The 24,825-nt window shown below is 43.9% G+C and overlaps 1 protein-coding gene across 3 annotated transcripts in view; it reads left to right on the plus strand.

The window, feature by feature from the left end:
* Positions 1–24,193, plus strand: part of PAK2 (p21 (RAC1) activated kinase 2) — an 814,606-nt gene extending 790,413 nt beyond the window's left edge. For all 3 annotated transcript variants that reach the window (XM_033958725.1, XM_033958724.1, XM_033958727.1), the window contains one exon: positions 22,403–24,193. In XM_033958725.1, coding sequence (XP_033814616.1) covers positions 22,403–22,489 — 87 coding nt within the window. In that variant the 3' untranslated portion in view covers positions 22,490–24,193. The remainder of the gene's footprint in view (positions 1–22,402) is intronic.
* Positions 24,194–24,825: the final 632 nt, after the last annotated feature.

Raw genomic sequence — 24,825 nt, forward strand, 5'->3', positions numbered from 1 at the left:
AGGGCTGGTAGTGATATCAATATGAAAGAGACTTCAAACCCGTTGAGATTGATACCTTAAGAGCTAATGATTTCCAGTGGCTATAGTCGGCTAGACAAGAGAAGTACCATTTCTTGAAAAAACGCTAAAATCCATGTCAAGAAAAATGCTCTGCAGAATCTATTGGCTTGCCGTCAAAGACTAACAGTATTTTCAAATTTAACATCAAACTACAGTATATATAAGAGATTATTATATATAAAAAAATTATTGCATAAAAAAGTAATGCCACTGACTGCACCAAACTGAAAGTAAAAGTACAACCTTTGTAAAAGATGGTGTGATTTTTAAATACGTGTTCACTTACTACTACGCATGAGTGATTCAATGTAATATTGCTATAGTGATAGAAATGCCTGAAAATAAAGCTAATTTGATTTGGAAACCAAAAAAGTATTAATGTGCCTGACCAGAAACTTTACTTATGCGAATTATCATACTAAAATATAGGAAACCTTAAAAGAAAAAGAAGGCTGATAGTGATATCGATATGAGAGAGACACTTCAAACCCATTGAGACTGATACCTTGAAAGCTAATAATTACCAGTGGCTATAGTTGGCTACACAAGAGACAAGTCTCATTTTATGAAAACACGCTAAAATCCATAAGTCAAGAAAAATTCATAAACCCTCCGCAGCGCAGGGCTGTCGTGTGACAAACACCGGGATTCTGGCGTGTCCCCTCTAACCAGGGGTACCTTCAAGACTTTTCAGGTAGCACTAGGCAACTGCCTAGGCTTGGGAGATACAAGGCAAGCAAAGGGTTTCAAAATATCACCAGTGAAACCAAGTTCTTCAAATAAGAATATGATGTTTATTCGGACCCAGAGGTCAAAAGGATGCAACATAAAATAAAGAACACTTTTGCATGTTTTCCAAAATAAAGTTAATTGCAAAAATAAAGCTTTAACACAACAGCAACTTCCTGTAGTTGGTTATTCCTGGAATCATGTGCTCTGACTCAGGATTGCTTTACACTGGTGTTCACTCATAATTCAAACTTTCTCTCAGCATTAATATCAAAGGCATGTAACAGCAGATTTCAGCAGCCAAGTAAAGTTTGAAATAAACCTTTGCTGTAAATCCAAATTAAACCAAAACTCTTTAGGCAATATAGCCACAGCACACTCTTGCAACAGTTCAGCTTTTCCCTTAGCTCCCTCATGCAGGCAAAACACACAGCTGAGAGAGATAAGCTAATTAGCTCTTCAGGAACGGGAGCCACGGCTGGATTTCCACAGTTCAAAAGCACAAACCTAAATATTCTATCTTGAGCTTCTTGTTTCCAAACTTGACTTTAAATCACTTCCACAGTTTAGGATTCAGGCAAGTATTATTCTTAACCCAAAAATAAAACATAGGCAAAAGGGAAAAAACCCCAAACCACTAATGGTTTCCCAGTTACTCACTTTCTTCATTCAGTTTCCATACCTTCTGTCTGGCTCTCTAGCATAGGGCCAGCTACTTGTACCTCCATGCTTTCCACACAATCTGGAAGTTTGAAGTGGGAAGGATTTCTTCCAAATCCTGCATGGGCCAATCTGGCACGGTTGCCTCTGCTGCCCAGCTCCACAGCTCCTCACCTGCCTTGGGCTGTGGGAGTGACCCGCCCTGGTCACTCGCTCCTCCTCCTGCTGCTTGTCTCAGCCTGCTTTTAAACAGCTCAGAGCCAATCCCCTTCAGCCTGTAGCGGGGGATGGGCTTTGGCTCTAAAGCAGCTTTTCTCTGCCTGGGTTTATCTAATGCAGCTATATTCCTTGTGGCTTCTCTAACTGCCCTAAAGCCCGGAGGCTGCTGTTGCCAGTCTGCCTGCCTCTGCTCCAGATCACTACTGCTCTGATCATAGGGGCAAGGGAGGTCAGCCTCAAGTTGAGCGCCAGAATCAATCTGATCAGCTCTTCTGCACCCGATCCTATTAGGGACCGAACTAGTGCTGGTGCTGGGTTTGTCACATTCCCCCACCCTTAAAGGATGACCCTCACTTGTACCCTGAGGAGTCCCTATATTCTCAGGAATACGTGACAGAATATCTACATTGGTGTTAAGTTTACCTGGCCGATGCACCACCTTAAATTTGAACACCTGAAGGGCTAAATACCATCGAGTAAGTCTAGCGTTATTGTTTCGCATGGTATTTAACCATTTCAGGGCTGCGTGGTCAGTCACCAGCGTAAACTCCCTATCCTGTAGATAATGTTCTAGAGTTTGAACAGCCCATTTCACCGCTAGGCACTCCTGCTCCACCGTCGCATAATTTCGTTCATTAGGATGGAGCTTACGACTCAGGTACAGAATGGGATGTTCTAACCCTTGGCTTTCTTGACTTAGGACTGCTCCTAAGCCTGTGCCTGAGGCATCAGTTTGTAAAATCAATGGTTGGTCAAAATCAATGGCTTTGAGCACGGGCCTTTCACACAAACTAGCCCTTAATCTTTGAAAAGCCTGCTTACTCATATTGTCCCAACACAGTGTCTCTGGGTTCCATTTCTTCAACATGTCAGTCAAGGGTCCTGCCTGGGACGAAAAGTGAGGAATAAACCTCCTGTAGTATCCTACCAGTCCTAAGAAAGCCCTGAGTTGTTTTTTGTTGTTAGGAGCCGGGTATCCCCGAATGCATTGCACCTTATCCACTATAGGCTTTATCTGTCCTTTTCCCACAATATATCCCAAGTATTTTACTTCTTGTTAACCTATGAAACACTTTTTAGGATTTATTGTGAGACCGGCCCCCCTCAGAGCTTCCAGGACAGCCTTAAGGTGTTGCAAATGCTGTTCCCATGTACCCGAATGGATCACTATGTCGTCAATGTAAGCGTCCGCATACTCATGGTGATCCTGTAGCACCTCGCAGACTAGGCGCTGGCAGGTAGCCGCCGCCCCATGAAGGCCAAATGGCATGCGCCTAAATTGGAATAGGCCCCATGGCGTGCTGAATGCTGTTTTAGGCTTAGCCGATTCGGTAAGCGGTATTTGCCAGTAGCCTTTTGTAAGGTCAATGGTAGTCATAAACTGGGCTGATCCTAATCTATCCAGTAATTCATCTCTATCCAGTAATTCATCTACCCTTGGCATTGGAAATGCATCAAACTGAGACACCTCGTTTACCTGGCGAAAGTCAATACAAAAACGTGGTGTCCCATCAGCTTTAGGTACAATAACAATAGGGCTACACCATGGGCTTTGCGAGGCTTCTATAACCCCTAAAGTTAGCATCTCTTGTACTAACTCTTCTACCAGAGCTTTCTTTTCCTCTGACAGTCTATAGGGGCGTACCCGTACCACCTTCCCTGGTACTGTTATAATGTCATGGGATACTACCCCCGTTTTCCCTGGAACAGAAGAGAACACATCTCCAAACTGTCGGACTACTTCCTTCACTTGATGGACTAGTATCTGTGTGAGGGCAGTTCCTACATTAACTTCCCCCTAGGCCTTGAAGTCCGTAACCTGAGGCCCAAAGTCATCTTCCTGCCCTTGTTGTGCTACCAAAGCCAACACCTCCCGATCTTTCCATGGTTTCAATAGGTTGACATGATAGGTCTGCAGTCTCCCCTTATCATCCTTGACCCGATAGTCCACCTCACCTATCCTTTCCACAATGGTGGCCAGGCCCTTCCATTGTGCCAAGAATTTGTGGGGGTCTGTGGGTACTAATATAAGGACTTGATCACCTATCTGTAATTCACGTTCCTTTGCCCTTCTAGGTCACCCGGGCCTTCTCTATACAACAAGCCCTGTTTCACGACCCAGCGCTTACCCTCTATACGCTCCTTTCCTACTCTCTGCCATTCCTCTTTCAGGGTCGGATCGGTCTTTTGCTCCTCCCGAAATGTAGGGAAGGCATCCATAACTTCCTTGGGGAGCCATGGGACTTCTCTAGTTTCAACTGCCCGATTCATGGCTCTACTTCTCCCTTGCTGTTGTCTCTTGTTCTGGGCCCGGGTCCTACGCTCCTGCCTTTGTTTATATTCCTGAAAGGCTTCTCCCGTAAAGGGAAATATCCTGCCTAACCCCCCTTCAGGTTCAGGATTAGAGGGTCCCTGTGATCTTGTGTTAACTAAACACTGTTTTTCCTTTAATGCTACAGGGAACCCTTTCCAATCTTTCCCCAGTATAACATCATAAGGTGCCTCTGGCACTAATTCAAAGGAAGTTTGATACACTCTATCCTTATACTTAACTGTGGTAGGCCTCAACAGGTATTGTTTACTATCCCCATGAACACACTTGATTCTTACTTTACCAATAAAGTCATGCCCCTTTTCCTTAGGAAATACTGTGTTCCAGCACCGGTGAGCTAACATTGACTGGTCCGCCCCTGTATCAAGTAAGGCCTCCATGTCTTTGCCTCCTATTGATACCACCACCAGATATCTCCCCCCTGGTGTAATCTTACCCTTTTCCAGGTCACAGGCTACCGTAAAACCTTTTCTTTCACCACAATCCCCCTGTCGGTGACCTTTTCCCCCACACCTAAAGCAATAGATGGGAGCTGGGTTAAAGGGTTTCTTTGCATGATTCTGAGGGTTCCTGGATGGCATGTTAGGATTAGTAGGAGCCTGAAGTGTAGTGTCCCTCTGTAACTGTGTCTGGGGTCTATAACTTGGGCCTGGTCTCTCAGGAAGCCCCTGGGCATCCAGATAAGCCTCTGCCACAGAGAGTGTCTGTGTCAGATCCTGGCATCCCTGTTTTTGGATCCACCCCTTTATGTTCTGGGGCAGAGCTTCTAGGAATTGTTCCCTGACTAACTCAGCGAACATAGCTCTTGGGTTTGCCAAGAAAGGCTGTAACCACCTCTCTGCAGCTTTCGTTAGGCGTTGTAACAGCGCCTTAGGTCTTTCTTTTACTTTTAACTGGAGAGCACGAAAAGTTTGTCTATAATACTCTCTTGTATATCCCAGAAAATCCAGGATATGCGCTTTCACAGCTGGATAACTTTTGGCCTGCTCTGCAGCAATGGTCTGGAAAGCCGCAAGGGTCTCTCCAGCCAAACATGGCAGAAGGCGTACCGCCCACTGTTCTGGAGGCCAACCTGCTGCAGCAGCTACTCTTTCAAAAGAATTTAAAAAGTCATCTGGAGCATCCTGTGGTGTTATTTTACTCAGATTCAATAGATTTAAAGAGTTTTGTCCTACCGTAGGTAGAGTACCACCAGTTCCCAGTACCGGTATAGGTATCTGTTCACCAGACGTAGGCTTCAATAGTTGCGCCATCAATTGAGATTGCTGCTCCATAGCTTGCATAAAGTCACTGTGATGACGTTCGCTAGCCTCCTGGCTTGCCTGCCATAGTCCATGACTAGTCTCAAGAACTTTCTTTAGATCCTCATTCTGCCGCTGTCGTTCTCCTGCCACCACTGCTAACGCCGCCGGCTCCATGTTGGCTCTGTAGGGAAATAATAATAATAATAATAACTTTATTCTTGTATCCCGCAATACCATGGAAGTTCAATGCGGTTAACAATAGAAGAGACTGTACATTTACAGCGATGATACATATTACAGTGTTATTACATTTACAAAGATGTTACATAAATAGCAGTAATAAAAAAAAAGGCATATACTAAAGAAGAGACTGTACGTATACAGCGATGTTCCATGTTAAAGCGGTGGTACATTTACAGTGATGTTAAATATGAGGCTATGAAAAGGCAGGGCAATTAGATAAAACAGAGCTTGAGAAAGAGAGGCCATAGTGGCTTGGGAGGGGGGGCGTAGTCATAGGGAATGGAGGCATGTCGAGGTCAGGAGGGTGCAGGGAAGGGGGGAAGGCAGCGTTAGCGGAATTTGTCGAAGAGGTAGGTTTTTAGTGACTTCCTGAACAGGTGGTAGGGTGGAGAGTTGGAGATGAGGGCGGTAAGGCAATTGTTCCATTTGCCCGCTTGGAATGCTAGGGTTCTATCAGTGAATCTCTTGTAGAGGCAGCCTTTTAGGGAGGGAAAGGTGAATAGGTGGGCGTTTCGTGTGCGAGAGGGGCCTGCTATTTCAAGGTGCTCAGACAAGTAGATTGGGGAAGATCCTGTTAGAGTTTTGAAACAGAGGCAGGCGAACTTAAAGATGATCCTTGCCTCTACTGGGAGCCAATGGAGTTTGGTGTAGTAGGGGCTAACATGGTCGTATTTTTTGAGATCATAGATGAGGCGGACGGCCGCATTTTGGACTGTTCTAAGACGTTTGATGGTATTTTTATAGGATCCCAGGTAAATAATGTTGCAGTAGTCTAATATGCTTAATACCAGAGATTGGACGAGTAGACGGAAGGCTTGGTGGTCGAAGTAACGTTTGATGGTGCGCAGTTTCCAGAGGGTACAGAAACATTTTTTCACCTGGGCACTGGTATGGTCATCGAAGGTTAGGGTGCGGTCCAGGATGACTCCAAGGATTTTTATGGTGGGTAAGATAGGGTAATCTAGCCCATTCAATCTGAGGGAAGTGTTTGTTAATTTGTGGTTGGGACTAGCTAGGAAGATTTTGGTTTTTTCAGAGTTCAATTTTAATTTGAGTTTTGAGGTCCACAGTTCTAACTTGGTGAGGATAGATGCGATGAGTTTTTCCGTTTCTAGAGTGAGTGAGGTAATGGGAACAATGATGGTGATGTCATCTGCATATATGAACGATTTTAGGTTAGAGTTTGCTAGGCTTTGTGCCAGAGGGGTCAAGTAAATATTGAATAGGGAGGGGGATAGGGGAGAGCCTTGTGGGACTCCACAAGGGTTACGCCAGTGGTGGGAGAAGGCTCCATTACTGTGGACCTGGTAGGTACGGTTGGTTAGGAAGCCTGTGAACCAATCTATTACCTGACCGGAGATGCCGATGGAGTCAAGGCAGTTGAGCATAATGTCGTGGTCGACCAGGTCGAAGGCACTACTCAAATCGAATTGAAGTATCAGGGCGCTTTTACCCAGTGAGAACAGGTGGAGGAGGTAATTTGTCAGGGCAGCTAGGACGGTTTCGGTGCTATGATTTGGGCGGAAACCGGACTGGGAGTCATGAAGAATATTGTACTTGTCGAGGTAATTCGTAAGGTTGTTGTTGACAAGACCTTCCATGAGTTTTTGGAAGAGTGGTATGTTGGCGATGGGTCTGTAGTTGGTGATGGAAGAGATTGGCTCCTTGGGTTGTTTAGGGATAGGGGAAATGAGGATGTGGCCAAGTTCGGACGGGAAGTGTCCAGTGGACAGGCATAGAGATACCCAATTGAAGAGTTCTGCTTTGAATGATGGGGGGGCGCATTTCATGATGGTGGGAGGACAAGTGTCTAATAGGCAGTTGGAATTGGCGTATTTAGAATAAAGTTCGAGGAATAGATTCCAGTCAGGATTTACAAAGGAGGTCCAGGACATGTCGGCTATTGAACCTTCTGTGTCTGCTGCGCGTAGGTTGAGTGGGGGATCGGGGCTGTGAGCTGAAAGAGACAGTTTTAGAGTGTGGATTTTGTTCGCGAAGTGGTCAGCTAGAGTGATTGCGGAGGGAGGGAGGTCGGAGGTGGGGCGTTTGTGAGAGTCTATGTCGAATAGAGAGTTGACTAGTCTAAAAAGTGCTTTGCTGTTTAGAGAAGGGGAGTTTATTAGTTGGGAGTAGTGTTTACTGCGCTTATCGATGATCTGTTTTTTGTATTCTTTGACTTTCAGTCGCCAGGTAAGTCTGTCTAAATCAGTCCCTGATTTACGCCAGATTCTTTCATGTTTCCGGACTTCTCGTTTTATGGTCAGGAGGTCCGCGTCAAACCAGCTGTTTGAGGGGCGAAGAGTTTTCGAGCGAAGTTTAAGAGGGACAGTGGTGTTAAGAACCTGGTCGCTAAATTTTTTCCAATTTAGGTGGAAGTTGGGGTCTACGTCGGAGTCGGAGATGAGAGTGTAGTGTGACCAGAAATCTGCTGGATTAAGATGTTCTCTTGTCCAGATGAATTGCTTTGTATGGATGGGGTTAGGCTTTTTGTCAGGTTGTTTTTTGTGCCAGGCTAGTTCAAAATTGCACAGGAGGTGGTCAGACCAGGGGGTATTTGACCAGGTTTGGTCTGAGAGACTTATATTGGGAGTGGTGTTGGTATTGGAGAGAAAGGTGATGAGGTCGAGGTGGTGGCCTTTGTTATGGGTTGTGGTTTGGGGGGGATTGGAGAAGCCTAGTGTCGTGAGGAAGGAGAAAAGGTCTGCGACATTTGGGTTCTCTTTCTGTTCTAGATGTAGGTTGATGTCTCCTGCTAAGAGATTGTAGGTACCTGCTGACGAGTTCGCAAGAAGGTGCTCGTAGAAATCATCTTTTGCTTGATTCCATTTATTAGGGGGTATATAGAATAGCGTGACGATTAGGTTATCTATACAGTCTGTTTTGGAAATTTTGCAGGTGAGGATTTCTAGGTCCTTGGTTGATTTAGAGTCTAGGACATGGAAGTGAAGGTGATTATGGAGAATGATAGCGAGGCCACCTCCTCTTTTTGAAAAACACAATCCAAGTGCGATACCACTCAGTTTCTTTCCCCCCAGAACTGTCTTCACCAGACCCTCTGTCAAATATGCTTACCAGAGGTACTGATGAATCATCGCCTGCGTGCTCATTACAGGGTGCACCGCCCTTCTTCAGAGACCTCCTGGTCCCCCTTTTGGTTCCTCGCCAGCTCCGGACGATGGCCTCGTCTCCTGGTCTGCTATCCGCACCTCCTGCAGCCGCCAAACTCAGGACACTGGAACCTATATCCTTGCACAGCACTGCTCTGTTTAAGCCGCTTCCATTCAGCAGAATTTGTAATCCCAGTTCCGATGAACCAACCAATGTTTCCAACCAGCACCGGTAAGATGCACTAGCAATCCACTCCAGCAGTTCACAACATGAAACCAAACAGTAGTAGAGAGGAAAAAAAAAAAAATTTTTCCACCTTTGCACTCCCAAATCTTCACCTGAAGAGGTACCAGATCCGCACTCCTGATACCAAATCTGTCACAAACCCTCCGCAGCGCAGGGCTGTCGTGTGACAAACACCGGGATTCTGGCGTGTCCCCTCTAACCAGGGGTACCTTCAAGACTTTTCAGGTAGCACTAGGCAACTGCCTAGGCTTGGGAGATACAAGGCAAGCAAAGGGTTTCAAAATATCACCAGTGAAACCAAGTTCTTCAAATAAGAATATGATGTTTATTCGGACCCAGAGGTCAAAAGGATGCAACATAAAATAAAGAACACTTTTGCATGTTTTCCAAAATAAAGTTAATTGCAAAAATAAAGCTTTAACACAACAGCAACTTCCTGTAGTTGGTTATTCCTGGAATCATGTGCTCTGACTCAGGATTGCTTTACACTGGTGTTCGTTCACTCATAATTCAAACTTTCTCTCAGCATTAATATCAAAGGCATGTAACAGCAGATTTCAGCAGCCAAGTAAAGTTTGAAATAAACCTTTGCTGTAAATCCAAATTAAACCAAAACTCTTTAGGCAATATAGCCACAGCACACTCTTGCAACAGTTCAGCTTTTCCCTCAGCTCCCTCGTGCAGGCAAAACACACAGCTGAGAGAGATAAGCTAATTAGCTCCTCAGGAACGGGAGCCACGGCTGGATTTCCACAGTTCAAAAGCACAAACCTAAATATTCTATCTTGAGCTTCTTGTTCCCAAACTTGACTTTAAATCACTTCCACAGTTTAGGATTCAGGCAAGTATTATTCTTAACCCAAAAATACTCATAAAGCCCAAACATATATCACATTCTTCAGGCTTGGTTTGCACAGCAGAAAAAAAAAAACAGGCAAAAGGGAAAAAAACCCAAACCACTAATGGTTTCCCAGTTACTCACTTTCTTCATTCAGTTTCCATACCTTCTGTCTGGCTCTCTAGCATAGGGCCAGCTACTTGTACCTCCATGCTTTCCACACAATCTGGAAGTTTGAAGTGGGAAGGATTTCTTCCAAATCCTGCATGGGCCAATCTGGCACGGTTGCCTCTGCTGCCCGGCTCCACAGCTCCTCACCTGCCTTGGGCTGTGGGAGTGACCCGCCCTGGTCACTCGCTCCTCCTCCTGCTGCTTGTCTCAGCCTGCTTTTAAACAGCTCAGAGCCAATCCCCTTCAGCCTGTAGCGGGGGATGGGCTTTGGCTCTAAAGCAGCTTTTCTCTGCCTGGGTTTATCTAATGCAGCTATATTCCTTGTGGCTTCTCTAACTGCCCTAAAGCCCGGAGGCTGCTGTTACCAGTCTGCCTGCCTCTGCTCCAAATCACTACTGCTCTGATCATAGGGGCAAGGGAGGTCAGCCTCAAGTTGAGCGCCAGAATCAATCTGATCAGCTCTTCTGCACCCGATCCTATTAGGGACCGAACTAGTGCTGGTGCTGGGTTTGTCACACATTAGACTAATAATTTCAAATGTAACATCAAACAATGGGGTCCTTTTACTAAGGGCTCCTTTTACGAAGGTGCACTAGCATTTTTAGCGTGCGTGGCAATGTAGCGCGCACTAAAACTGCTAGCGCACCTTCTTAAAAGGAGCCCTAAGGCACGCTAGCCAATTTAGTGTGTGCTAAATGCTAGAGCGTCCATTATATTCTATAGACATGTTCACATTTAGTGCGCGCTAATATTTAGAGGGAGAATATATAACACCGCTTGTAAAAACAGCGTATGCTACTAACCGCACCGAATTGAAAGTAAAAGTAAAACTGTTGTAAAAAAATGGTGTGACTTTTAAATATGTGTTCACTCACTACTGCGCATGAGTGACTTAATGTAATGTTGCTATAGTGATACAAAATGCGGGAAAATGATACTACCGTATTTTCGCGGATATAACGCGCGCGTTATACGTGATTTTACGTACCGCGCATACCCCTCGCGCGTTATATGCCTGAGCGCGGTATAGAAAAGTTTTTAAACATAGTTCCCACCCCGCCCGACGCCCGATTCACCCCCCCAGCAGGATCGCTCGCACCCCCACCCCGAACGACCGCTCGCACGCGCTCCCACCCGCACCCGCATCCACGATCGGAGCAAGAGGGAGCCCAAGCCCTCTTGCCCGGCCGACTCCCCGACGTCCGATACATCCCCCCCCGGCAGGACCACTCGCACCCCCACCCCGAAGGACCGCCGACTTCCCGACAATATCGGGCCAGGAGGGAGCCCAAACCCTCCTGGCCACGGCGACCCCCTACCCCCACCCCGCACTACATTACGGGCAGGAGGGATCCCAGGCCCTCCTGCCCTCGACGCAAACCCCCCTCCCTCCAACGACCGCCCCCCCCCCAAGAACCTCCGCCCGTCCCCCAGCCGACCCGCGACCCCCCTGGCCGACCCCCACGACACCCCCACCCGCCTTCCCCGTACCTTTGTGTAGTTGGGCCAGAAGGGAGCCCAAACCCTCCTGGCCACGGCGACCCCCTAACCCCACCCCGCACTACATTACGGGCAGGAGGGATCCCAGGCCCTCCTGCCCTTGACGCAAACCCCCCTCCCTCCAACGACCGCCCCCCCCCAAGAACCTCCGACCGCCCCCCCAGCCGACCCGCGACCCCCCTGGCCGACCCCCACGACACCCCCACCCGCCTTCCCCGTACCTTTGTGTAGTTGGGCCAGAAGGGAGCCCAAACCCTCCTGGCCACGGCGACCCCCTAACCCCACCCCGCACTACATTACGGGCAGGAGGGATCCCAGGCCCTCCTGCCCTTGACGCAAACCCCCCTCCCTCCAACGACCGCCCCCCCCCAAGAACCTCCGACCGCCCCCCCAGCCGACCCGCGACCCCCCTGGCCGACCCCCACGACCCCCCCACCCCCCTTCCCCGTACCTTTGGAAGTTGGCCGGACAGACGGGAGCCAAACCCGCCTGTCCGGCAGGCAGCCAACGAAGAAATGAGGCCGGATTGGCCCATCCGTCCTAAAGCTCCGCCTAATGGTGGGGCCTAAGGCGCGTGGGCCAATCAGAATAGGCCCTGGAGCCTTAGGTCCCACCTGGGGGCGCGGCCTGAGACACATGGTCGGGTTTGGCCCATGTGCCTCAGGCCGCGCCCCCAGGTGGGACCTAAGGCTCCAGGGCCTATTCTGATTGGCCCACGCGCCTTAGGCCCCACCAGTAGGCGGAGCTTTAGGACGGATGGGCCAATCCGGCCTCATTCCTTCGTTGGCTGCCTGCCGGACAGGCGGGTTTGGCTCCCGTCTGTCCGGCCAACTTCCAAAGGTACGGGGAAGGGGGGGTGGGGGGGTCGTGGGGGTCGGCCAGGGGGGTCGCGGGTCGGCTGGGGGACGGGCGGAGGTTCTTGGGGGGGGCGGTCGTTGGGGGGAGGGGGTTTGCGTCGAGGGCAGGAGGGCCTGGGATCCCTCCTGCCCGTAATGTAGTGCGGGGTGGGGTTAGGGGGTCGCCGTGGCCAGGAGGGTTTGGGCTCCCTCCTGGCCCGATATTGTTGGGGAGTCGGCGGTCCTTCGGGGTGAGGGTGCGAGTGGTCCTGCCGGGGGGGGGCATGTATCGGACGCCGGGGGGGGGGCATCAGGCTTTCAGGATGGGGACAGACCTTCAAGGGGGGACAGGACTTCAAGGGGGGACAGTGCACGGAAAGTCAGGGGGGGTGAACGGAGAGTCGGGACAGCGCACGGAAAGTCAGGGCAGTGCACGGAAGTCAGGGGGGGTGAACGGAGAGTCGGGACAGCGCACGGAAAGTCAGGGCGGGCGAAAGGAGCGTCGGGCATCATGCGCGTTATATGCCTGAGCGCGGTATAGAAAAGTTTTGGTACATATCATCGTGATTTCTGCGCGCTATACCCCTGTGCGCGTTTTACACAGGTGCGCGTTATATCCGCGAAAATACGGTAACTTGATCCTGAAACCAATATTTATTGAAAAACTGGTTTATTTGTGTATCATAAAAACTTAGCCATATACGCAAACCCAAAATGGATTTTTCTTGACTTAAGGATTTTAGCATTTTTTCAAACAATGGAACTTGTCTCTTGACTAGCCAACTATAGCCAAATTTAGTGACGATCAGATGGCAGACATGCGATATTTACATTTTTTCAGTCTTTTAGATTGCCCATACCTCTACTACCGTAGTGTTTTAAAATACTAATTGGATTTGTCCACACGGACTATTGTTTTATTTAAATGTAAATTTTTTTTTTTAGGAATAACAGTTTGAAGTCATGTAAGAAATTCACGGTTCTTTTGAATATAACATTGCATTTCTTTTGTGGTGATTTCTATATAACTTTATTTTGAATCGGTTAGTAACAAACACAGTCATTTTGAGTGGTTGATAAGCAAATGGTATAGAAACATAGAAACATGATGGCAGATAAAGGCCAAATGACCCAAATCCCTGGGCAATCTAGTGTCCTAGCTTTCGCCGTCACCTTTTTATCATGTTTGGCCACCTTAAGATCATGGCATACAATCACACCCAAGTCCCGCTCTTCTGTCATGCACAGAAGTTGTTCACCCCCTAAACTGTAACAATTCCTCGGGTTTTTGCATCCCAAATGCATGACCTTGCATTTCTTAGCATTAAATTTTAGCTGCCAAATTTCAGACCATTATTCAAGCTTCGCCAGGTCTTTCTTCATGTTATTCACACCATCCAGCATGTCTACTCTATTGCAGATTTTGGTATCATCCGCAAAGAGGCAAATCTTACCCGACAACCCTTCAGCAATATTGTTTATAAAAATGTTAGAAAGAATATGCCCAAGAATAGAACCTTGAGGCACACCACTGGTAACATCCCTTTCCTCAGAGCGATCTCCATTGATCACTACCCTTTCTCACCTTTTACTCAACCAGTTCTTTTTTTTAATCTTTATTAATTTTCCAAACTGAAGAAAAAGTGCATACAGATAAACATCCTTAATAATAAAACCCTTACCGCACATGCGCAGTAGAAAATCTGTGATCCCTGCGTTCGTGCGATCTGACTCCATGCCGAATTTCATTTCCAGCACATGGGGCAGCTTGCAATGCGTGCGGGTGCAGTCTGGCAGTTTGATTTGCCGACATTGTTTCCAGCCTAGGGCCTTCCTCGCTGCCGGGTCCTGCTCCTGCCTTCGCCCAAAAAGAAAGTAGTTCCAAAGCAAGCAGGAGCAGCAACCTACCGCTGCCAACCATTGTGTGAGACCCGGAAGGAGAGGGGAGGGGGGGGATGAGAAATGCTACTGATGGCTAGTCTACTACAGGGGGGAGGGAAAAGGGCTACTGCTAGACAGGGAGAACGGAATGGGTGCTGCTGGACAAGGGGGAGGTAAAAGGAAGGGAGAAGGGATACTGCAGGACAGGGGGAGCAGGCAAGGGGTGCTGCTGCTGCACAGAGAACTGGGGGGGAGAGGGAAAGGGGGCCAGGGAGCAAACCTGCTATGCTTTGGGGGTGGGGTGTGCTGGGGGGGCAGGCAGAAATCTTGGTTTGCTCTGGGGGGGAGACAGAAGGGGCCCACGGAGAGAAACAGAAAGACAGGCAGGCAGCGCACGAGAACAAAAGACAGACACACAGAAAGACAGCGGGCAGGAAGAGAGACAGAAAGCAAGAAATACAGACAGACGGGGTCAGGGGTAGAGACAGACAGAAAGCAAGAAAGAAAGACAGACAGACAGGAGGCCATGGAGAGAGACAAACAGAAAGAGTGACAGACAGACAGGGGGCCAGAGAGACAGACAGTGGCCAAGGAGATAGAGAGAAAGAAAAAAAATAAAAAGCCCAGACAGCCAGCGGCCAAGGAGAGAGAGAGAAAGAAAAAAAAGACAGTTCACACGGTAAGTTTTCATTAAATTTTGTGATCTGTTAAGTCTACACATCTATTCTAGCACCTGTTAATCTAACAGGCTTAAACACTAGTACAGATATAAACAATTAATAGCATTTACAATTGCATAAATATAAAAAATAAATACCTTATACCCTCCCCCTCCCTATGCTCCCTCCCTATCTGGATGTATGTGGAAAAATAAAAAAATATCCAAAAATTAAGGATTGTTCCAATTAACCAATCTACAATTTAATAAACGGACCCCAGACTTTGAATTTTTTTATTTCCCACTGGTTCCGCATACATTCTCTCATACCTATAATATAAGCACAACATTTCCTACCAAAAAGATAGGTTTAACCTGTCATAATTTTTCCAATTCCTGGTTAACTTCTGCATGGCAACCCCTGTCGTAATTAAAAGAATTCTGCTTTTATGTTTGTCAACTGGTTTCTTCGGTTTCAATAATTTTCCAAATAAAACCATCTCTTATGTCAATGGCATAGGAACACCAAGTATCCTAATAATCTTTCCCCAAGTTTCCAAGTTTATTTGTAATTTAATATACCAACCATCTTCGTGTATCTGGTCAGTTTACAATATTAAAAATATAAAAATTAAAAATAAATGGGGAGAGGGGTAGAAGCAAATTGAGACAAAGATATTGGTATAACTGGATACAAAAGGAGTTTGGGGTGTGGGAGATTAATAATTACATCGTGAAAATAAAAGTAAGAGGAGGTTTGAAGGGAAGGGGGAAAGCAGTAAGGAAAAGGGGGGGTCGCTTCGTTGAAGCGGTTCACATAAGTTTGCTGCAATTGAAGAGAGAAGGAATTTTATCTTGTGTCTTGGAACAAAAAGGTTTTGAGATTAGTTTTAAATTTAGCGAAAGAAGTTTCATGGCGGAGATGAGATGGCATGGCATTCCAAAGTGCGGGGGCTGTGGAAGAGAATATTGTGTTTCTGGCGTAGTAAAGTTATTTGATCGGAGGAACGGTCAATAAGTTCTGATCAGCTGATCTGAGGGCTCTAGATGAAGAGTAGGGAATGATAAGTTTGTCGAGAAAATCTGGAGAGTGTGTAAGTTTTATCCAGTGTCCCTGCTTCAAGATGACAGTGCCAGCATCTATTAGACTTTGAACTATCCAACTTTTGTAAACGAACAGGGGTCCAAAAAATTCTATATAACAGAAAAAAACAAGTTTGTCTCATAGATGCTGCCACTGTACATCTCATTCTCCAAGTCCAAATTCATGGCCTTTGAGTAGCAGAAATCTGCTGCTTTATCTCAATGCTCCAAATGTCTTTTAAACTTGTTTTAGGTTTCTTATTCAAATAATCAGATATTAATTTGTACCACTTGGTGGCCTGATGCCCCTGCCAATCTGTCTGGAATCACAGGCCCAGCAAGCTATACTGATGTTTTTAAATTTCGCCAATCAGGGAACCCTTTCTGAATGGCCTGTTTCAACTGCAACTATTTAAATCCTTGAGACTTTGATATGCCAAAAGATTGTTGCAATTGTAATAAATTTACCATTATCCCTTTAGAAACTACATCTTCCAAAGTACGTATGCCTGCCTGCAGTCAATGTTTCCAATTTGAATCTTGGAGTTCAACCATAGGGATTGACATGTGGATTGTTGTATTGGAGTAGGTGTTAAATTATTAATGAATTTTAATGTGTTCCAGGTGAAAAAAGAATACTATTATCCTTGTATATTCTGGGTAGCTTGATACTCAAAATGTGGCTTAAATGTAATGGAGACATGAGATGACTCTCTAAGATCAGCCAATCCAGAAGATTCTCCATGAGTTCAGGAAGGATACAATACATACCCTGACACAGAATGAAGACTTAATGATACCTATAAAAATTTGGAAAATTTACTCCCCTCCCCAGCTGATTGTGGTTTTTACAGGTCTTTCTTTGTTATTCACCGCAAAGAGGCAAATCTTACCCGACAACCCTTCAGCAATATCATTTATAAAAATGTTAAAAAAAGAAGGCCTAAGAATAGAACCTTGAGGCACACTACTGGTAATATCCCTTTCCTCAGAGCAATCTCCATTGATCTCTGTCACCTTCCACTCAACCAGTTCTTGACCCAGCCTGTCACCATGGGACCCATCCCGAGGGCACTCAGTTTATTTATTAGACATCTGTGTGGAACATTGTCAAAGGCTTTGCTAAAATCTAAATACACCACATCTAGCGCACATCCTCTTTCCAATTCTCTGGTCACCCAGTCAAAGAAATTGATCAGATTTGTCCGAGAAGACCTACCTTTAGTGAATTCATGTTGCCTCCGGTCCTATAATCCACATGATTCCAGAAACTTGACCATTCCCTGTTTTAAAAGTGTTCCATTAATTTGCTTACCACAAAAGTTATACTTACAGGCCTGTAATTCCCTACTTCTTCCTTACTCCCACTTTTGTGAAGAGGGACCACATCCACCTTCTCCAGTCCTCCGGTACCACTCCAGACTCTAGAGACTCATTGAAAAAGTCATTCAGGGGAGCTACCAGAACTTCTTTCCTTCAGCACCCACGGATGTACACCATCCGCCCCCATTGCTTTGTCTACCTTTATTTTAGCTAGCTCCTCATGAACACAATCCTCTGAAAATCGATCAGGGTCTATTACTCCTCCATCCCTATTCAGATTTGTCTTTTGCAGTCCTGTAAGTTTATAAGCTTTCCAGTAGTTTATGGATTTTAGCAGCGTTTTGATTTTACATATCCCCCTTTTTTAGCTTTTAATGTAACAGCCCTATTGTACCATAAGTGGTTGATATATGGAGATTTTGTTCACTATTTTTTGCTTCTTTTTTCTTCCTTCCTTTTTCTTAGAATGGTAAAATCAATTGCCTATATTTTGTAGCAGTTTTTTAGTTATGTAATTAGTGAAGATTGAATGTCTGATGTGATAGATTACATTTTAAAGGGTTAACGTTGTTTTAAATATTAAGGGGTCCTTTTATCCAGCTGCGGTAGGGGTTTAACGCGCGTTAAACCGCCTGCCGCGCTAGCCACTAACGCCTGCATTGAGCAGGCGTTAGTTGTTTAGCTGGACATGGGGGTTAGCGCGTGATGAAATGTCCGACACGCTAACCCCGCTAGTGCGGCTTGATAAAAGGACCCCTAAAATATTTATTGTCATTAATTTGATTTGTTCTAATTGTCCTTTGACATTCACATTTAATAGGCAGGGGCAATTTGTCTCACTCTGTGCTTTTATTTTTATATATATATATAATTTCATAGATGTTAATTTAAACATCATTTGGCAATTTGATTAAGATTTATATATGGAAATGAATTATTAACAATACATACACATCATGGTTCTATACATTTTAGATTTGCATTACAAAAATGTTTTTCTTCTTTTCTCCTTCCCTTTTTTCCCCTTTTTCCCTTCTCTTTCCTCCTATTTGTTTCTTTTTCTTTCCTTTTCCTTTTTTCTGTTTTCTATGTCTTTCAGTGTTTTTCATGGTTCAATGTCAACTCAATGAATAATAAGAGTATGTGAATTTGTATATCTTATCCATCACGTTTTAACAACAAGGTATGTTAATTTACAGGAGACTTTGGAACTTACTTCATATCATCAAATAGTAAATTCCATGTTTTTTGATATTTTTAATTTGGATTAGTTTCTAATGTTATTATTTATATATATCTTTTAATTTTCATTACATATTAATGTCTTGAGTACAAATTAAAATTTATGTTTAATATAAAATGGCTTATTAAAATTGTAGCTTTTAAATGTTTCTACTCGTTTACATATTTTGCCTTACATAAGTTATTTATGAGATATACATCGTATTGTGGATTTTTATTTTTGTTTGTCTTTCTGTTTATGTACATATTATGGACGTTCATTTTAGATGGTTTATTAGATGACCCCTTTTTGGATTGTAGATCACACATCTGAGTCCCTCTGTTCTACTGTTTGAACCAGCTGATAGAATCCCCAGGAAGAGCAGCAGTTAGGAGAGATGAAATAAAACCCACAGTTCCCTGAGAACGTGATGCGCTTTTTCTTAAAGCGGTCCCTCCATGCTGCTGTGTTGAACTAGCTGATAGAATTCCCAGGAAGAGTAGCATTTAAGAGAGATGAAAGAAAACAGTTCCCTCAGAACCTGGTGTGCTTTTTCTCAAGTGGCTTGGCACCAGTGGACAGATCTTAAAGCGGCCCCTCCATGCTGCTATGTTGAACAAAGGTTTCCTCCTTGCACACCTCCCATGCACGTTAAATTTGTGCAGTCTCTTTCTGATTGTAGAGGCATGCACTTTCACATCAACAGAAGCAAGAGTCTGCTGTAGGTCCCCTGATGACATTTTAAGGTTTTTGGAGACTTCTTTTAGCAACTTGCAGTCTACTCTGGTGGTCAACTTGCTCAGGTGGCTAGACCTGGGCATGTTGGCAGTTGTTTGGAAAGTCCTCCACTTGTATGCCATTTTCCTGATGTGGCATAGCTAACAATTTCTTTCAAGATCTTTTAAAATCCCTTAGCAGACTTATAAGCTGCTACAATCTTCTTTCTGAAGGCCTCTAGCAGCTCTTATGATCTCACCATGGTGTTCACTCTCACAGCAGCAGTCATGAGTACACCAAACTAAATGTCTGAGGTTTAAGTAACAAAATCTATTAGGTGCTCCATTTTGTGATTTATTTACCCACTTCTACCATTTTGGAAATTATGAGGTTTAAGTAAGGCAAACCTTCAAAATGTTGACTAATGATGTTCTAATCATGTACACCTGATGTGATACATCTGTATGTGATTTGAGTCACAAGTGGGAGGATATTCGGGGCTGTCCTAATTTATTCCTCAGAATACACATTTATGTGGATATCTTTTTGTTTCATGAGTAAATCAAGGAAAATTTTTGTTGTTTACCTGCAATTATATTACTTTATTTTCCAGAGATAAATAAAAAAAGATTTGACATCGATATGTGAACATTTCTTAAGAAAGAACTGATGGAGTGTCCTAATGTTTTCACATGACTGTATGTAGATGCAATGCGTAGAAGAAAGATACATCATACATATGTTTGGTACTAAGATATAGAAAGATATTTTGTTATAGAGCTGCTTCTGCTTTTGTAAATTAGAGAGAAAAATAGGTTTTCATTTATCTCTCTAAATAGGTGAGGTGCTGTATGGGGGAAGAGAGGGGACAATAAGCAAGAATCTAGAGAGTTAGGATTTGTGTGTGTAGAAGCTGAAGATTGTAGGGGGGGTGGAAAAGGCAAGCAAGAGGTTTTATCTGATTGATGTATATGTCTGCATGGGTGGTAGTGTATGAGGTATGAAAGAGAGAGAGAAACAGACTAAGCTTGTCCCTCATAGACTTCAGCTTCTGTTTTCTAGTGTCTTTCTGTGACAATTGGCTTCTGTCTGAAACAATGGCACTTGTTTGGCAATAACTACCTGACTTTAAGAACATGCAGCTGGAGCCATTCTTTGTCTTAAGCATTGGACCTTAGCACATCTGTTGAAAGTCTGGATCCTCCCTGCATTCTGCCAAGGTTCTATGTTCATCTCAAGTACTTGTAATTTAGAAGTAATTTAGTAATGTCTTTTCTTAGGTCTGTCTGCACTGACATGCCCAGGATCAGATTTGTTTAATATAATCTCCCATAGGCCTTTGCTGACATTGGTTAATCCAACAGAAAATGCTGACAGCTAGCATTCAGCAATGTAAGGCTGACGGTCAGTGTTAGGAGGAGAATTGGTGCACAGGAGTCATGGGGGAAGGGGAAGGAGTGAGCACTAAGTGCCTCCTTAGTAGACAATGAAATTTATCCTGGATTTCAGAGAGTTTCCTAGGCCTAAATTGGTGAGATAAGTCAGAATTGTGAGGCTTGTGGGACAAAGGTGGTGTGGTCCAAATTACTTGGGAGATAGTGTCATAAGAAGAAGGTGAGAGGTAGCTTAGTAAAGTAGATTTACCAAGGAGAGTTCCTGCACAAGAGTGTGAGCACCAAAGGTAAGAAGAATGGATAAAAAATAAGGATCCGAATATAAACAGAGGTAACCTTTTTTTCCTCAAAAAAGGAGGAAAAAAGGTTGACCCAAATATAAACTGAGGTTAGAAATCTGGGTACATGAGTGTCATTTATCAGAGATATTACCATAAGTAATCACTAATTTTTCAGTTGAGGCTGACAAATATTTTCCTACTTGGGGCCTTGACACCAACCATAGTTTCTGGACTTCTATCCCACCAGAACACCTGGCCTCAGTCACACATGCAGAAAACAGAAAAAAAACCTTTTCAAATACAAACTCACAAACTAAAAGTACTATTGTACACAAACGAAACCCTAGTATGCCAGACTCTGTACACAGTACACCACAAAAGAAATAGAAAGAAATGCATTTTTTCCTGAACTGTCCAAAATATAAACATTTTTCCTACCTTTGTTATCTGGCAATTTTATTTTTCTGGTCATCTTGTTCCATCTGTGCTCTTAATGCTGTTTCCAAGGTCTCCTTATGCATTTGTTTCTTTCCTTTCCTTCACTTTTTGGACTACATCCTTCGTTGACACTGATTTTCATATTCAGTTTTCCATTTTTCTGCCTTCATCTCACCATTTCTTCCCCTTTCCTCCATCCATGTGCACCATCTTTTCCCTCCTCTTTCCCTTCCCTCCATCCATGTGCCCCTTATTCCTCATCTCTCAGCCCTTCCTATTCAGTATCTCTCTTTTCTTTCTTCCCCTCTCCATGAAAGCTACAAAGATGTCGCCAGCATAGGAGTGATTCTTTTGCACTGCCCGCTGGCCTCCTCTGCACCATTCCTTTGCTGTGATCCACCCAAGCGGAAACGGGAAGTACAGAGGAGGCCACCAGCAGTGATGGAGAATCGAAGAACAAGTTTGGGCAATCCTAACCTCCACTACCTGCTCCCCCCTGCCCGACATCACATTTACAGATCTGACGCTCTGTGTTGATGAAGAGCCTTGAGCATCTGTGCATGCTCAAGGCTTTCTGGATGCTGAGAATCCCGGAGAGGGTGGGAGCCAGCAGGCCTTGAGCATGCACAGACGCTTAAGACCCTTCACCTCATCAGCACAGAGCATTGGCAACAGTTTCCAGAGCATCAGGCCTATAAGTGCGATGTGGGTCTGAGGCAGTGGGGCATGAGCAATGGAGAATAGGAATTTTAGTCATCGGGGAGGGAGATAGGAATGTTAGTCGGGGGTAACAGTTTTGGTCAGGAGGGGAGGGGAGGAAAAAAGCACCATCATTAGAATATAAACCGAGACCCCCCATTTTTTGGGCCCAAAAATCTCAGTTTATATTCGAATATATGGTGGAATTAGAACTGTAGGAGAGGAGGGACACTGACAGATAATGAGGAGGTGATTGATAAACTGTTGCTTTCAGAGAATACCTGTTAGCAGGTAAGCAAATTTATTTCTTAAGTCAACATTTTATGTGATTTAAAGGCTGCATGATTTGATAAGGCTCGGTTGGAGATTCTGATTCACTTGGTAGTATAATTAGCATGTCTAGTATAGAAAAAAAAACCTGTTGTATCATAAATTTTTTTTTTAAGTTAGTACCCTTCTGTTTCACTAATTGTTCTTTTCTTCCTCTCTCTCTCTTTCCTTTTCTTCCCCAACCTGACAGCATCCATTCCTGAAACTTGCAAAGCCACTGTCTAGTTTGACACCGCTAATTCTGGCAGCCAAAGAAGCAATGAAGAACAACCGTTAACATCTCTGCTTTTGGCCGCCTTCTCATTTATCAGTTTTTATTTTTTTATTTTGATAATATATCAAAATCATCCCTCCCAAAGCTAAATAAAAATTAAATTGGTTGTTTGCTAAAAACAAGTTCTTCCAGGAAATAACAAGGGAGGAGTAAAAAGAAATGATGATAAAAAGTGATATTGACTTTGTTTTACTCTGGAGTAAAGATCTTTCGCATCCAAAAGGAATCGTGGACTGGATCAATGGCCCATATGAACCAAAAAAAATACAGTTTTGCATACTGCAGTAGTGTTTTGGGTGGGGGGGGGGTTCTGTCATTGACTCACTAAGAGAGTTTGGGCTTTTCCTGTTCCTCTGGGCTCTCTGTATAGTGCCATAGTCTTTTTCCCTGATTTAATGTGCATTGTGCCTTGGTATGAGTCATCATCTCTTATGTGTGTATTTTACCATGCACCTCCTCCTCTTTTACCTCTGGGTTCTTCATGTTGGTCAGTGCCCACCCACAATGTGAGTTCTTGTTCTGTGCCATGCCTCATTTGTCTTTGTGGCTCGGTTGTGCCATGGTCCTTAGGGATATTGTGTGCATTGTGGCTTGCCCTGCCTTTTGAGGTTTAGCCTGCTTTGTGCCATGGTATGAGTCTAGGAGTTTGTGCATTGCCATGGGTTACTGTTAGTACTTGAATAATGGATCGAAAGGTATCTTAGAAATGCATTTGTTTGACTTGAATATTTTTCTCCCTCCCCTGGAACTTGTATATTAGTAAACATTTTTATGGGCCCATGTCAAAAGCGCTTGATGTAGCAAACTCTTGAAGAACCCAGGATGTCCTTTCCTGCTGCCAAGAGAAAAGGAAAACATTGTTGTGTCCCTTTTTAATTCCTTGACTAGCCAATTACCATAAGCAGAAAAATTAACTGTTTTATATTAAAAAGGAGCATTCTGCTTCCCTTTCTAATTCTGCACTAGAAAAGGGCTGTTTTCAGTATCATTTATTGTATAATTCAGGGAGGTGGAAATGTTTATAAAAAAATCTTTCACTGAAATGTATCTTTTAAATGAAATTTCTACTGAATGAATGTTTGTAGGGTGGGAAGTAGAGAATTTAGTTATGAGCTTTATTGTAAGTAAACTTAGGGATAAATAAAATCAAATATTTCTTAGGAATCTAAGGTCAAAACAAACTAATTATAACTTCTGTTTTTGGAGATGGAGTTATGCTAGTATTTAAGAATGAAATATTTTCTGTTCCTTTTGTAATTTCTCTACCCTTGACTAAACCTGTACAAATACTTTACAGATAGCACAAGTGTAAATTTTCCAGTGGGAAGGCCACAAATGACCAGTTTCTGTGCATGTGTGGCTCTAGGGTATGTACATTTTGATGTATGAAAAGCTATATTATGATATTTTTTCTGACATGGAAGTTAATTTGTTGGAGCTTTATTCTAAAAATAAGCTCAGATTAATTCCGATAGAAAGGCAGCAGTGTTAGCAGAAGAAATTATGCATATGATTATTTTTTTTTTGCTTCTGGAATAACTTCTGACTAGATGATTCCTTGTGCTACTATCCTTATACTGGTTTAGATAATAAAGTTTCTCTTCTATCCAGTCCCATGGATTTCAGCTGATACAATCTGTCCAGAAAAATTTCAGAACTTATAAAGTTGACATGCAGTTTTCAATAAATATTTTGTTGACACAGGAAGCATTTGTTAAAGTTCTCGTATTTTTTCAACTAATATTATTAAATCTTGGTATGTTGATAAATAGTTTTCAGTTGGAGTAAACACGATGGATTTTTACAACTGAAACGAAACAAAATTGGGGGGGAGGAGGATTCTGCATCTTTAAGCAATTATCCTATTGGCCAATTATCAGTAGTTTCTACCACTGAAAATTACATGATACTCTGATGCAATTTCATTTTGATCAGTCAGATAGAATCCAGCAGGAGCTGTTCTTTAAATAGGTTCTGTTATCTGTTGTCTTCTCTGCTAAAGGGAAATTGGTTCTTTTTTTATCATAGACAACATAAGTAACAATAAATAAGGGAATAAACTTCAATATTTAAAGCATAACTGCAAAATCACAAAATCAAGGTTGTTAAAATAAAAGTGCAATATGGTGAGATTCTGGGAGAACAATAACAATTATAACTCAAGCCTCAGAGTTTCACCAACAGACTTCTACATTTACCAGTAGTACCACTGGAGCCCAGATTTTATGGAAATTACGTACAATAAAACCATATTTCAATTTTGCATCGTTCAGACTGTTAGTACAATCACTAATCCTAAGCTCACTGGACTACTACAACATCATTTACCTAGGATCCTA

The sequence above is a fragment of the Geotrypetes seraphini genome, chromosome 9 (genome assembly GCF_902459505.1).
Source record: "Geotrypetes seraphini chromosome 9, aGeoSer1.1, whole genome shotgun sequence".
In the NCBI taxonomy this organism is placed as follows: domain Eukaryota; kingdom Metazoa; phylum Chordata; class Amphibia; order Gymnophiona; family Dermophiidae; genus Geotrypetes; species Geotrypetes seraphini.